Raw genomic sequence first — 15814 nt, 5'->3', positions numbered from 1 at the left:
AGAACCTGAAGCAGGCTCCAGGCTCTGAGATGACAGCACAGAGCCTGACATGGGGCTCGAACCCACAAGTCATGAGATCATGGCCTGAGCTGAAGTTGGATGCTTAATCGATTGAGCCACCCAGGCACCCTTGCTTGCTATTCTTTTTCATAACTTGTTCTTTTCCTTGATGGAACTTATCATGATTTGTGTTATGTTCTTTTGTGTGTATTTATTTCATGTCTGCCTCAACCATCAGTCTGCGAGGGGTGCCTGGGTGGCTTAGTCGGTTAAGAGTCTGACTTTGGCTCAGGTCGTGATCTTGTGGTTTGTGGGCTCGAGGCCCATGTTGGGCTCTGTGCTGGAAGCTCAGAGCCTGGAGCCTGCTTTGGTTCTGTGTCTCCCTCTCTCTCTGCCCCTCCCTGCTAACACTCTGTTTTTCTCAAAAATAAATAAACTTTAAAACTTAAACAAAAAAAACCCATCAGTCTGTGAACTCCTTTTGAGCCTAGCCACCATGACTGAAATATAGTAAGGGATTCATAAATACTGATTGAGTGCAGCTCAGAGAGGGTGCGTGACCTGCCCAAGGTCACACAGCGTAACAGCAGAAAAGTTAGGATTGAACCAGGACTCTCTGACTCCAAAGCCATGACTCTGAACCTCGACTGGGTGACTCTTCTACCATTATGAGGTAGAATAATCATTATGTCATTCCACAAATATTCATGGAACTCTCTAGCCCTTTGAAAATAGGAAACTGACATGATCCTTCAGGGGCTATCATCTGATGGGAGAAATAACACAATCCAGGAGAGAAGGCTAAAGCACCACAAAACACTACGGTTGGGAGAGACCCCTCTGGCCGACGGCTTGGGGAGCAGGGAAGGAATCTGGGGGCAAGTGCCACCTGAGATGGATTGTTGAGTCTGTGGACGCGGCAGTCAGATGCGGGGCCAGGGCACTCCGGGAGGGAGGAGCAATGTGGGCAAAGGCATGAAGATAGAAAAACGCAAGAGGAAATATCAAGACCCACAGGGGATGTTTATGAGGTCAGGCAGTGAGGGCTGGCGGTGCGGGAAGCTCCGGTACCACGTGCAGCAGCCATACTGGGGGTCCTGAGGAGGGGAGGGGGTCACACCTAAGACCCTGGGAACACCACCACCCTCCTGTCAACTCTGTCTCCTGAGTGGCAGTGCCAGTGGTCCTATGTGGCTTAGTGGGACCCTGGGGCAGAGCCAGGGCAGGGGGAGGTCACCGGTCCCATCCAAGTCTTCCCTGAGATCCCAGATCCACCATCTTCCTGGTCCTTTCCTTTTCCCGGTCAAGGACATAAGAGCTGGTGTGCTTGGGCCGCAAAGAGGCACAAATGAATGGATGCTTAAACCTTCCTTTCACCCAGCAGGTATTATGTGTTGGGCACTGTGCCGGCCACCTCAAATCCTCATAGCAACTCTAAGAAGTCAATATCAGTATTACCTCTGCGTTGGAAATGAGGAGACTGAGGCATGGAGAGGCTAAGACCCCACAACCTTCAAGGGTAGAGCCAGGATGCTCAAATCTGTTTGACCTTGAAGGCTGTGTCCTTACCCTCTATCTGGCGCTGCCTCTGGAATGTACCCTTAAAATCCCCTGTGTGAGTCCCATTTTCACATAAATAGAATCTTATTTTAAAGACAAGGGAAACTTGTCCTGTGAAAGTACAGATTTCTTTTATGCACTCAAAATTGCTCTCTTAGGGGCACCTGGGTGGCTCAGTTTGGGTAAGTGTCCTATTTCAGCTTAGGCCATGATCTCACAGTTTGTGAGCTTGAGCCCCACGTCAGGCTCTCTGCTGTCAGCCTGGAGCCTGCTTCAGATCTTCTGTCCCCCCGTCCATCTCTTCCCCTCCCACATTTTCTCTCCCTGTCTCTCCCCCCTGCCTCAAAAATAAATAAACATTTTTTTATGTTTTTTATTTATTTCTGAGAGAGAGAGAGAGAGAGAGAGTGAGCAGGGGAGGCTCAGAGAGAGAGGGAGACACAGAATCCGAAGCAGGCTCCAGGCTCCGAGCTGTCAGCACAGAGCCCGACACGGGGCTTGAACCCACGAATTGTGAGATCATGACCTGAGCCGAAGTCGGACGCTTAACCGACTAAGCCATCCAGGTGCTCCTACATAAACATATTTTAAAAATTGCTCTCTTAAAGCAAGTGTGATTGGGCATTAGTTTGCTTGGCCTCTGCTCTGACGGCTGTTTAAGCTCTTATAATTCTCATTCATTAAGACGGAAGAAACACTATTAGTTTGGGCTTTTCTATCTTCCTTCCAGCCCCCTCCCTCAATTTGCCAAGGTGGCTTCTGGTCTTCTCCTCAATCCTCATGTTAATATGAAATGTTTCTCCTTTATAAAGTTGGGAAAATGCCAGTAAACAACTTATGTGATGATGTAATAACCCAGATTTCAATTTTAGAAGATAACTAGAAATTTCTTATATGTTTAGAAACTAAGAAATGCACTTTTTAAGTTTTATTTTTAAGTTTTATTTATTTACTTTGAGAAAGAGAAAGAGCAGGTGCATGTGTGTGGGAATGGGGGAGGGACAGAGAGCGAGAGCGAGAGTGAGAGCGAGAGAGAGAGAGAGAGAGAGAGAAAGAATCCCAAACAGGCTCCTCAGTGTCCATGCAGAGCCCGACACAGGGCTGCAACTCATGAACCACAGCCAAAGTCAAGAGTCAGATGCTTTACAGACTGAGCCACCCAGGCGTCCCAAGAAATGCACTTTTAAATAATCTATAGGTCAAAGAAAACATAATAATGAAAAGTAAAACCAATGTAAAGTAGATACAGGAAAAATACTACACATCAAAAGTGTATATTGCAGCTAAAACAGTACTTAATGGACAATGTATAGCCTTCCACTTACATATTGGGAAAAGACTTGCATTACTCTGGAATTGCTTTTGGGGAATTGAATTATCATTTTGTAAAATTTTTTATTAAAAATTTTTACTGTTCATTTATTTTTGAGAGAGAGACAGAGACAGATTGTGAGTAGAGGAGGGGCAGAGAGAGAGGGAGGCACAGAATCTGAAGCAGGCTCCAGGCTCTGAGCTGTCAGCACAGAGCCTGACGCGGGGCGCAAACTCACGAACTGTGAGTTCACGACCTGAGCCGAGATCAAACACTCAACCAGCTGAGCCACCCAGGCGCCTTGTGATTTTGTTTAAACTGCGATGCCCTTGGAGGCCAGATTCACAGGTCCCACAGGTGTCTGTCATCCAGTAGCATTGCTCCTTTGTGTCCCCAGAGTCCCTCAGCTGCCACAAAGAGCAAGGCCGGTACTACGACCAGCTGCTGAGGGACTGCATCAGCTGTGCCTCCATCTGCGGACGGCACCCCAAGCAGTGCACGTACTTCTGTGAGAACAAGTTCCGGAGCCACACGAACCTCCTGCCGGAGCTCAGGACACAGCTGGCCGGGGAAGCCGAAGCCAGGCCAGATGACCTGGGAAGGTACCAGGGAACAGAGCACAGGGGCTCGGAGGCCGTTCCAGGTAAGCCCCCAACCCCAGGTCGGCCTGCGAGGCGCCTGAGGAGCCAAGTGGGCAGAAGGGCGGGTGCCAAGCCTAAATAAGGAGGGTCTGCAAAGCAGGGAGTGCAGGTCCAGGCAAACGGCCAGAAGGTGGGGGAGGGTCATCACAGGATAGAAAAAGATATTTTTTAAGCAACATATCTAGAAGTGTGTGGGCCAGAAGGAAGCAGGAAGGGGAAGGAAAAAGACCTGATCATTGAGAGCCTTATAGTTGAGGCTATATGAGTCCTTAAAACATGGGCAGCAGGTAACCGGCAGAGCCAACCTTGTGAGCAAGGTCTCTGATGGCAGGTAGGCACAATGGGGATGTCCTACGAATGAGAGGGACAGAAATGTCACAACACAGCTTAGGGTGGTGTTGGCCGCTTGGGGTATGGTGAGAAAGGTCCCTTGAATCAGGCACCTACTACGTGCCAAGCACTGGAAGTGTGTAATTATCCTTCCAGAAAACACCTCCTGACTCACCCCTTTGCTCGTGGTGTCGGGAAGGATGGGAGGGCAGATGCCATGCGGATCCACAAACACTTGAGATAATTACACTGCTGGTCTGTCAGGGGAGAGATGATAGGCCTGAAGCCCCTGGGGCCCTGATTGGTTTTTTCCCTGTGCTGTGACTTTCCTCACAACGGCACCATTTCTGTGATGCTAGAGCCTAGTGCTAAGGCATCAAAGGACAGGTGTTGTGCACCCTGATAATGGAGGTTGCCCGACTCCATGTTCTACTCGGTTAGACTGTTGTCTTTTTCTCTTTCTGTTCTCGTGTCAGTGAGCTGTTGCTGTGTAACAAGCAGTCCCAAAACTCAGTGCCTTATTCTTCTGTATCTGGATGTTGGCTGGGGTCAGCTGTGTTTGGCTGGCTGAGCTAGACGTGGGTCTGCTCCATGGGTCTCTCTTTCTGTTCCTGGGGCCAGCAGGCCAGCAGGCCAACAAGGCATGTCCTTCTGGTGATCACGTTGGGAGTGTAAGAGGTAGAAATATACCAGGCTTCCAGTTGCCCAGGCTGGGGACATGCATTGTATCATCACTGACTACTGCCTTCTATTACTCAAGTTGCAAAGCCAGTCAGATTCCAGGATGGCGGAAGAGATGCCATCGTTTGGTGGGAGGAGAGACAAAGACTGTGTAGCCATGTTGAGTTTGTGGCTGATTTTAATCTAGCACAGCCTTTCGTGAGAACTGCAGATTCACCTGCAGAGGACATGGATACCGAAGGACTGATGTTCAGGACCATGAGGTGGGGCTGGGGGGACACTCGTTCCTCCGGTGTCTGGTGACCTGTGTGTCTAGCCTGCAGTTGGTGATGTATTTGGATTCTTCCGGCCAAACCCAGAACTTTCCCACCTCTGATGCAATAGAGTCCCCTTCAGATCAATACCACCCATTTTACAGATCAAGAAACAGAGTCTCAGAATTTAGGGTGACTTGCTGAGAGTTGTGTGATGAGTGCATGAGCAACGCTGAGCTGGGATTCAAGTCAAGTCTGGGGGCTCCAAAGTTTATCCACTCTGCTAGAGCAAAAATCCCAGAGTAGCATTCACGGGATTATCACTTCCTGAGGGTAACCTGTTGTCCGCGGGACATGATTAGCTATTCCTGTGTGTGATGATCCGTCATGAGCCCCAGCCCTACAGGGCACCCAGCCACAGGGCGACAGTGGGTAAGGCAGTCTCCTCTGGGGGGGGTGGGGAAGCTTGGAGGCAGACTGGAGTAATGGGGGAGGCTGTGGAATCAGGGTCTGACTCCAAGCCAGACCCTAGTTCCATCCTTCACTGTGTGACCTTGAGCAATTTACTTCACCTCTCTGAGCCTTGGTTGTGAGAGAATGGGGTCATATGTCTTCGTGGGGCTGTTGTGAAGAGTACAGGAGAATACTCATTAGGGTCAGTGAGTACCCACCATGAGTACAATAACTGCTCCTTTAAAAAGAAAACATGGGCTTAAGAGACAAGGTGGAGGAAGGGTATTCCAGGCAGGGGAACAGCATGTGTGAGTGTTGTGAGGGGTAAAGTGGCGTGAGGGGCTAGAGGAGCTTTGGGCCAGAGGGGGAGACGAGGAGGGGCGGAGGGCTGAAGCCGGGACAGCGGGGCCTGCTAGGGGGTGGACAGGGCCCTGGGAGGGATCGGGTGCCAGCTGACAGGGCTCCATCTGCCAGGATGGGGAGACTGACGTGTGTGCTCCGGAGCAGGGGTGGGGGGTGCGGGTGGGCAGGGAAGCTGCGAGAGAAGTAGGGGCTGGGTGGCAGGGAGTTCTGAGGGGTGGACGCTGGCAAAGGCAGCAGGGGCTGTGAGAGCCCGTTTCTAGCAACAACGGAGGCCACAGATGACAAGGACCTGGATGGCCCTTGAGGGGCAGCGCATTAACATGAGGTTGGTGGAATAGGAATGTCCTCACGGCTGGGCGGACGGAGGCCTGGAGCACAGCAGGGCCGCTCAGCCCCTGGGATGGCCGGGCACCGGAGCCCTTCTGGGAATAATTTTAAAGTGCATCAAACAGGGGCGCCTGGGTGACTCAGTCGGTCAAGTGTCTGACTCTTGATTTCAGCTCAGGTCATGATCTCGCAGTTCGTGAGCTTGAGCCCCACATCAGACTCTGTGCTGCCAGCATGGAGTCTGCTTGGGATTCTCTCTCTCTCTCTCTCTCTCTCTTTCTCAAAATAAAAAAAATAATAATAATAGCATAAAAAAAAGTGCAGGAGCGCCTGGGGGGCGCAGTCATTTAAGCCTCTGAATTCAGTTTAGGTGTGATCTCATGGTTCATGGGTTTGAGCCCCGGATCGGGCTCTGTTGACAGCTCAGAGCTTAGAGCCTGCTTTAGATTCTGTGTCTCCCTCTCTCTCTGCCTCTCTTCCACTTCCACACTCTCTCTCACAAAAATAAATATTATTTAAAAGTACGTTAAAAAAATCACATAGGGTTACAAAGAAACCAATGACGTTGAGATACTATCAATATAGTATCTCAGAGTATTAAATCAAAGTAAACACTAAATCAAAATATCACCAAGGTATTGCACAAATTGCAACCTCAGAATGAACCTAAGTGCTTCTCTATCGATGCATTAAATGGCAAGAGGGGGCGGTGGGCTACATGATGACAGGTGATTTCATCATCTGGACACACTGAGGCGGCCTTCAGGGGCACCTGGGGCTCTGTTAGTGACAAAGCCACAGTCCACTGCTCCTGCCACTCGGGGCCGTGGCCTCCACAGACGGTGGAAGCGAAGGCTAACTCTCAGCTGGCCATCAGCGAAATTAAAGATGTGTTTTTCTTACCCAAGGCTGCGGAGCCCCCAGACTCTATCTGTGGGCCCCCCGGTCCCCAGGTTAGGAGCTCTGGGTGGTGTTGGGAGCAGGGCTCCCAGAGAACCCACTGGCACCTGGATTCCAGCCCACGCCCTGGGTGAGCTGGGGAAGCTTCTGGACGGCTTGTGCCTATCTGCCCCCATCTGTAGCCGTCATAACAACTCACAGGGCTCTCATGAGGCCTAACTGCCTCTGAGACTTGGGGGCCCGGGACCACACCCAGCATGTAAGGGACGTCATTGGGTGGGAAGAGCAGAATGTGGGTCCTTTCCTGGGCTGGCACATCAGCGCCCGGTGGCCCCCAGGCCACAAACCAGGGGGCTTAACACAGATGTCCTTCTGGCCGCCTTGGAGGCTGGAGGCTGAGGTAGAGGTGTCTGCAGCTGTGCTCCCTCTTCTGGCTCTAGGGGAGGGTCTCTCCTCACCCCATCCAGCTTCCGGTGGCCCCAGGCCTTGGCGTGTGATGGCCCCCATCTTCCTGTGGCTCCACTGCGTTTGTCTTCTCTCCTAAGGGCACTGGTCACTGAACTTAGGGCCCACCACAATCCACATGCTCTCTCCTTGAAATCCTTACCTTAATTATACCCACAAAGGTTTTTTTCTAAATAAGGTCATAGCTGCAGGTTATGAGGGGGCGTGTCTTTGGGGGGATGGAACCAGGAGCAGGGGAAGGAAGCAGAGGGACCGAGAGCTCCGCGCTGGGCCTCCCCATGGGCAGTTGATGCCGGCCTTGGAGGCAGCCAGCACCCTGCCATGGGTCCAAAGCTCTGGGGATCATCTCACGGGAGAACTTGGATTTCAGGGGCCTGCAGGGTGGCAGTTGGTCCCACGAAGGGAAAAGATTCCCTGGGGACCCAGGAGGTGTGAGGAGAAAAGGGCTGAGAAGGAAACCCTCTTGGGGGGGGGGGGTTCTGACTCTGAGGAGTCAGAGTCTCCTCCAGACACAGTGCAAAGAAGCAGTTGGGGAGAGCAGAGCAGAGCCCAGAGGACTGTATGTCCACAAAGGCAAACAAGGAGGAAAGTTCTGGAAGCAGTAGGTCACACCGCAGAGAAGTTTGTAAAATGCCCACAAGTTCTGGCCACAGTGAAGTCAGAGGACCCTCTGAAGGGCCATTTGCAGGCGTCCCTAGGTGGACGTGGCCCTGACCTGAGGAAATGGTGGGGGGCAAGGCAGGGAGGTGAAGAAGCCAGGCCTCCTCTCCCTTTCCACGCTCAGCCTCATCACGTATCAGGACTTCAACATCCCCATTTCAGTTGGTTTCAACCTAATTCCACCAGATGGGAGTGCACAGGGGCGGGGGGGGGGGGGCGGGACACAGGGGCGCAAACCGTCCTCTGGCGTGTTCACTGAGTGGCTCTGGATGCCAGGCCTGGGGCTCAGCCCCACCCTGACCATCACAGGCAGGGGCGCTGAAGCCAGAGGAGGGGAGGGTGCGTGGGAGCGGGGAGCCAGCAGCAGCCAGGGTGACGGGGAGCGCTGAGCCCTGGGAGAAAAGGCACAAGGCGGTCAGAGCTGGAGTGCAGGCTTGGCAAATGGGAAGCAAATGGGAAGCAGGACAGGCGTCTAAGGAAGAGACACAGCAATTAAGACTCATCACGGGGGTGTGGGGGGGAACAGCCATTTTCTCTCTGGGGGTCACAGCCATAGAAGCATTTGGGGGTCGGGGAGAACACCGCTTTAGTCCCAGGAATCGCTCAGGGTCTCCTTTGGTTTCAGAACTCTGGCTCCACTGGGTGGCCCTGGGGGTTGGTCTTTTGCTCGGCTTTTTGCTTGTTCCCTCAAGGGACACAGTGCACACACCCCCCCCATGAGGGAGGCCCCACACGCGAGGCTGAGGTCCTCACCAAAACCCTCTTGACAAAACCCTGGGGCAGAAGCCAGAGAAGAGAGCGTGGACAAGTGACCTAGACGTGAAGGCACGGAGGGGACGCTGGTGAAATCGGGCAGAGAAGGGACGGGATGATTGGCAGTAGCTGGAGTGAGACCCTGGGTGGAGGGAGGCTTCCTTCCTTGTTGGAGCGGATTGAGCAAGCAGAAAGGGGGTTGGGCCTGATCCAGGGCTGGGGGAGTGGCCGAGTAGGAGCCCTTCTGCCAGCAGGATGGGGGTTCACTCTCAGAGGGGGTGGCCCCAGAAAGAATGGGGACTCAGGGGTCCCAGGCCCTGGTGGGGGGTGGGGGGAGTGGAAGATGTGGCATTCTGGAAACAGTGCCCCCCCATCCTTTTCCAAACTTGTCTCCCAAACTGTCAGCCAAATGTCACGCGCGCGTGTGCACGTGCACACACACACACACACACACACAATAGGGGGGGTCATCTGTGGGCATTTGCAGGCCCCCCATTGACCTAATAGTGAGGCTCACACTCACTGCAGGAAACGCCTTCTCAAGGCAAACTTTGGACCACGTGTCACCGGCATGTGCAGAGAGAAGGAGGGAAAAACGGGGAGTCCAGGGTGCTGGGCCGGTCTTCCCCATGGACGCAGCCCACAAGGCGTGCACCAGAGTCTTCTGAGAGGGAGGAGCAGAGATCCCCGTGTGCCTGGCGTCATACCATTGCCACCCCAAATCCACTCCTCCCCTACGGACAGACTGCCCTGTTCGCTGAGCTGGGGCAGCGTGGGGACACCTGGCGACGCGCTGGACCAGTCCTTCCAGGGCAGCTGCCTCGTGTGTGTTTACTTGTGTTACGTCAGGGATGCCAAACAATGCTGACAGGCATATCATTCCTCGTTTTATAGAGGAGGAAACTGAGGCCCCGAGGAAGCAGAGTAAAGTGTCCAAAGCCACATGCACCTCCAGCAGCTATGGCTGCAGGTCCCAGGCTTAAAGTCACACTTTCCGGCTGAGGCAGTGGTGCCCAGCTTCCAGAGCCACAAAGGCCCATTTGCTCCACCTCTAGGTGACAAGCCATCATGTTAAGACCACTTAACTGTGTCTCTAAGAGAAAATTATAATGTTGATCAACTGGCCAGCCCGAGCCTGAGCTGGGGACAGCAGCAGTCTGGGGGAAATCTATTTTTAGATAAGAGATGGCTTTGAAGACAGTAAAACAAAACAAAACAAAACAAAAGCAAACAGCAGCTTGAAAATAAACGCCCCTGCGCTAGGGCCAGCCTAGTTCCCAAGCAGCCAGAAGCTGTGAGTGGTGCCCCTGGTGGCTGTTCTCAGAACTGCATCTCCCCGGGCTGTATCCCCAGAGCTGGATTTTCAGACAAGGACAGAGAATGCCTCCCTTTTTCTCGCAAAAACTTTTGACTGTGCCCCTTTGCTCCTGGGATCGACAGACAAGGAAGCGCGGGGCAAGCCCTCTCTGTCCGGCACGGTCACGGTCACCGAGGGCCGACTTCTGAGGTTGTGGACCCAAATGATCTTGGCGATTGGACAAAGGAGAGCAGAGAAGTGCACACACCCCGCGTCTGCCCCCATGAGAGTCTGGGCACTCCCTGCTGCCAGACCCAGTGCCAGGGCCCACTCAGGTGGTGTGGAAAGCCGCGTGGACAGCTTTTCCGTTAGCGGCCCCGCCAGCAGCTGGCACTCTGTGACTTCCCCGCCCTCCCAGTCGGACCTGTTCGACTCCAGGGTTCTTTGAACAAAGCGGACCACCAGAGCTGTTTTCTGTTTCAAATAGATGACATACACAAATCATTGAAGAGAAAAAGAAGAAGGTGTGGGGAGAAGTTTCCATCCCATCTCCGGCCACCTGTTTCCCTCTCAGAGAAGTTGATGACTGCTGGCATCCACAGGTCCTTAGTGCTTCTCATCACTGCTGCATCCCAAGTGCCCACCTCCTGCTTTTCATGCAAACATCTTGGGGTCTGTCCATCTTGGCCATCCCAGGCTTCTGCTGCCATGGACAAGCTCCAGTGAATGCCTGTGTCCATGTGGGTGGGATGTGGCCCTGGAAGGGAAGTTGGCAAATCCACGGAAATCAGGAAAGTGTGTTTTCCATGTTGGTAGAAGGTTCCAAATGGCCCTCAAACCCTCACCTACAAGATGCTCTTGTGAGATAGATGGGAAGGGACACCTGTACTTTTTTTATGTTTTTTTTTTTAATTTACTTTTGAGAGAAACAGAGCACGAGAAGGGGAGGGGCAGAAAGAGAGGGAGACACAGAATCCGAAGAAGTTTCCAGGCTCTGAGCTAGCTGTCAGCACAGACCCTGATACAGGGCTCGAACCCACGAACCACGAGATTATGACCTGAGCTGAGGTCAGATGCTTAACCGACTGAGCCACCCACGCACCCGGTCCAGTACTTGGGGCAGGTCACCAGGCAGAAACTAGGTCCACTGTCCGCAGGAAATGGCAGATCGCTGGTCTGGACAGGGAGGGGCGAGGAGCAGCTGGGACCAGCCCCTTAGGAGCACAGTCACTGGTTGTCTGCTGCAGCATCCAAAAGGCACTGAAAACTTTGTAGCCTCCAGAGAACCGCTTTATTATCTTGTGTGATTCCTTGGATTACTGGGCTCAGCTGGGCAGGTCTGGGGTCTGCTTGGGGTGTCCGTGTAGCCACAGGTGGGTGCTGGGCTCTGATGCTGGCATGGCTGGGCCTTGCTCCTTCTCGCGGTCCCCACTCCCCGTGACCTTTCCAAGGGGCCCCTCCACGTGGCTTCTCCAGCTGGCCTTCTCGAGGGATGGCTCAGGGCTCCCAAGAGAGCAGAAGCAGGGGGCTGCGGGCTCTCAGAAGGGGCAGAGCAGGGCTGGCACAGATGGCCTCTGCCGTCTGAGGTTTCAGTGAGGCCCAGCAGGGCACTGACTTGAAGGGCAGGCTATGGGGAGGTGGTTCTTTGGGGACCATCTGTGGTCAGTTGCTGCCACGCCTGGGTGTTGGAATTTGCACTGAGAACGTCTGAAATATGCAGATGTTTGGACTTTCTCCTTGAACCTACATGGTGGTGCATTTGGACTTAGCAGTCTGGTAGCCGGGCATCCATCCCTGATGTGAAGGCTGCCAGCCTCAACCCTGTTGAGTCAGTCGTATGAGGTCATCTTATTCCAGAGATGAGCAGGAGCAGGTAGGCAGGTAGAAAGACCTGGGGGCGGGGGGGTGGGGTGTGTGAGAAGTGCGGATGGTCAGCCTGCTCTGCCCTCGGGCCTGTGCTTCCTTGGTTCCTCTTTCCTCTTAGGGCCTCAGTCTCCAGATCTGTAGCACCAGCGTAGGGTGCGCCGCACTGGGGGTTCTCTGCTTCCCCCTCCTCCATGGCTTCTCTGAGCTCTAGGCAAGGGACAGGGAGGACAGCACCACCCACCCAGAGCTCCTGTTCTCCCTCTGTAAATGTCAGGGGGGGCACCTGCCACTGTTACTGAGGAGCATATGTAAGGAAGAGGGCAGTGCCCTCCCCGCTGCCTGTGTGGCCAGCCCGGAGCACTGGCCTGGAGCCCATCAGACCTGCTCCCAGTGGCAGCTGCGACTGGGGAGTGTGACTTTGAATCTCAGTTTTGTCACCTGCAAAGTGGGGTGTAAAACCGTGCAGTCATGGTGGAAAACATCTGGCAGCTCCTCAGAAAGTTAAACAAAGAGTTACCCTCTGACCCAGAAATTCCGCTCCTCGGTTTGAACCCCCAAGAAAACCGAAAATGCGCATCCGCGTGCACACTTGTGCACAAATGTTAGCAGCAGCATCATTCGCAACAGCGAAAGGTGGAAACAACCCAAACCATTGGCAGATGGATGGAGAAACAAAATGGGGGGGGGGTGACCATAGAGTTATCCAGCCACAAAAAGGAGGGAAGTCCCAGCACGCATGACAATGGGATCAACCTTGAAAACATGCTCAGTGAGAGAAGCAGACACAACGGGCCACATATTGTGCAATTCCATTCATATGAAGTGTCCAGATTAGACACTGCCAGAGTCCGAGTGCAGCTTAGTGGTGCCCGAGGCTGGGGCGAGGGAGGTGGGGGGTGACTGCTAGTGAGTACGTGGGTGACAGAAATGTCTTCAGAGCACACGGTGGTGATGATTGCACGACTTTGTGAATATACTGAAACCCACTGAGTTGCACACTTTAGAATGGTGAATTTGATGACGTATGAGTTCTATCTCAGTATCGAAAGGCGGGGTGATCAGTCCTCCTTCGGATTACAGGAGATGCTGCCCGAAGCGCCTGCATATAGAAAGGGCTCAGGGGGCGGCCCACACCATGCATACATTACACACACGTGTAAATCTGGCTCATCTGTCCTTTTTTACCTGGGGCTTACAGAGCAGCCCAATTCCAGAGGCCAAGGAAAATTTCAAGGGGAGAGCTTTGGCTTAGGGCTGAGTCTTCCTCTGGCATCCAAACCAGAGGCTCCAGGCCCTGAGAAGAAAAGTGATCCCCAGCTCCCCAGGAACCCCCTGGTTTGCTAACCCAGATTCGTTACAGCTGCGCCCAGCTCCCTGTCAAATATCCTTCCCCAGGATGGCCTGGGTCATCTCCCTGGGACTATGGTCTGTTCATTTTTCCATTCACTGCTAGTGGTGTCCCAATCTACGTCCTACAGCACGAGCAAACATAAAAAGGGCCAGCTCCAGAGGTGTCCAGCTGTGAGGTCTTGGAAGAAGTTGCCACCAGGCTTGGGGGGGGGGGTGCGATTTCTTCCAAAGTCCAGACAAGGGTCCACACGAGCCACGCCTCCGGGTGAGGAAGGGAACCAGCCTCTCCAGGAGCCAGACAGGTCCATGCATGACACGCCGGGGGCCGGGGGGGGGTGCTCACCCTCTAAGGTGGCGGGGGGGTGACCATGTGGCTTGCTTGGGTCTAACGACGGAAAAGAAAGACGGTAGGGCAAGGGGGCTGCTAGCCTGAGGAGGGGACACTTCAGGGAAGGGCCCTGGGCAGTGAAGGGCCCCTCCTGACCTCAGGGCCTCACGGCTGTGTTGCAACCCCCCCTCCCGCCAGGGCTGAAGCTGAGCTCCGACCAGCTGGCCCTGGTCTACAGCACACTGGGGCTCTGCCTCTGCGCCATCATCTGCTGCTTCCTCCTGGCGGTCGCCTGCTTCCTCAAGAGGAGAGGGGACCAGTTCTCCTGCCAGCCCTCCCCGGCCCCGTGTCGGACGCAGGCCAAGTCCTCCAAGGGTGAGCGGGAAACAGGCCCTGGCACTCCGGCCGCATGTGGGGCCAGCTGCGGGAGGCCCCTCTGTCCCGCACTGGCCCTGCTTCCAAAAGGAGAGCCTCTTTTCCTTCTAGGTGCAATCAGGTTCAACACGCAGACAAGAGATGGCGCATGCGAGGAAGGGCGGGGGTGGGGCGATGGCCATCGGGCTGGCAGGGCCACAGAGCTGCCAGGGCTGAGGCCCGGCGGAGGCGGTGCCCCTGTGCTCCTACGCAGGCCCCCCCAAGCAGAAGGGGGCCTGAAGAGGGGGCTGCCTGTGCGGCGGGGCGGGCAGGCCAGTTTACCCGCTGGGGAACCCGACAACCCGGCCCCCTGTCCCCTCAGTGCAGGGTGGTCGAGGAGGGGTCAGGGCCAAGGCCAACGCCATCGCCCTCTCACCTCCCGCAGATCACTGGATGGAAGCTGGAAGGGCGGCAGGTGTGTTGCCGGAGCCAGTGGAGACGTGCAGCTTCTGCTTCCCGGAGCGCAGGCAGCCCACCCAGGAGACGGCGGGCGCACCCGGGACCCCCAGCGTCATCCGCTCTGGGAGGTGGGGGCGCCTCGGCAGGGCCGCGACCGGACAGCCCTGCACGCGTGCCCCGGAAGGCGGCCTTGAGGTCCTGTGCGCTCCTGCTGAGGAGGGAGGCCCGGCCTCATAAGGGTGAGATCGGGAGACAGATGGGGATGAGGGAGAGACGTGGAGGCAGGGAGAGAGGTGGAGAGGGGGAGACAGAGGTGAGGGGAGAGAGGTAGAGGAGGAGGGAGAGAAGTGGGGGAAGGGGGAAAAGAGAGAGAAGTGGGGGGAGAGAGATGGAGGAGGGGGAGAGAGGTGGAAAGGGGGAGAGAGGTGGAGGTGGGGAGAGAGGTGGAGGGGGGAGAAAAGGAGTGGGGGAGACACATGGGGAGAAAAGAGCTGGAGGGAGAGAGGTGTGAGGGAGGGGCCCTCATTGACTTTACCCGTCTCCACTGTAGGTCGCCATCACCTAAACACCCGCAGTGAAGTCATATACACCTGCTGGACACAGCCCCCAAGAGCCCTTCTTTAGAAATAAAACCTTCCCCGGCTGCCCACTCCTCCCTGTCACTGGTTTCCGTTGTGTCTCCCTGGTGATGCCTCCAGCTGTCCCACCCCTCCCACTGCGCCCTGGGGCTTAAGGCTCAACCACAACGCAGCCACCTGGTTTCTTAGGACCTGCAGGCTGACGGTGCCACCAGGCTCACGACCGAGCTCGTGGACCTGTGCCGGGTGGGAAGCAGCGGGTACTCGCTGGGACTGTGTTTCACGCTTTCATTCAAGAGGGAAAGCCAGAAAGACGGGAAAGCTAAAGAATGGCCTGAAGACCATTCTCCGCCTCAAGAGGGTCTGTCTCCATTCTCTGCCTTCCGCCCGTGGTAGACTAGCTTTCTCGGTGCTTGCCAACGTTCCATCGGTGTCAGGCGGGCCATGTTCCTGGGCTGGGGGCATCAGCCTTCCCCGGAGATCCTTCCCACCCCCGAGCAGTGGAACCCCTCACAGAGGGGGCCCAGGACAGCTTCCTGCCCCCAGCTCCTTCCTACCGCCCGCGGTGGGTTTTCACCTGTATCCCGAGTGTGCCGCTCTTTGCCCAGCTTCGGCTCGTTAGGGAAGAAGAGTCTGGGTGGGGCCGCAGGCCTGCACCTCAGGGGGAGGCTTCCTCTGGTATCCTGCTCTGTGCCCGGAATGTTTGATGAGGTCCAGAGGAAGTCTGTGGACAAGAACGTGCGAGTGGGTGTTGACTCCCCTTGTTTGCAGTTTCCAGAAGTTCTATGCTCCCGTGCTAACCCATACTCGGCCTTCGGCAGTTCTCGAACGCACTGGAAGGACTCCTCTTGCCCACTCGCACGGTGACTCTGCCTTCTTCCCT

General features: G+C 55.0%; 1 protein-coding gene across 1 annotated transcript in view; it reads left to right on the top strand.

Annotated features, from left to right (window-relative positions):
- Positions 1–14964, top strand: part of TNFRSF13B (TNF receptor superfamily member 13B) — a 34211-nt gene extending 19247 nt beyond the window's left edge. The window contains exons 3-6 of the mRNA XM_039227405.1: positions 3270–3515; positions 13739–13915; positions 14340–14592; positions 14904–14964. Of these exons, the coding sequence (XP_039083336.1) occupies positions 3270–3515; positions 13739–13915; positions 14340–14590 (674 nt within the window). The 3' untranslated portion in view covers positions 14591–14592; positions 14904–14964. The remainder of the gene's footprint in view (positions 1–3269; positions 3516–13738; positions 13916–14339; positions 14593–14903) is intronic.
- The last annotated feature ends 850 nt before the right edge of the window (positions 14965–15814 follow it).

The sequence above is a fragment of the Hyaena hyaena genome, unplaced genomic scaffold (genome assembly GCF_003009895.1).
Source record: "Hyaena hyaena isolate Hyena2069 unplaced genomic scaffold, ASM300989v1 scaffold_27, whole genome shotgun sequence".
Classification (NCBI taxonomy): domain Eukaryota; kingdom Metazoa; phylum Chordata; class Mammalia; order Carnivora; family Hyaenidae; genus Hyaena; species Hyaena hyaena.
This window is presented reverse-complemented; position numbering and strand designations above follow the sequence as displayed.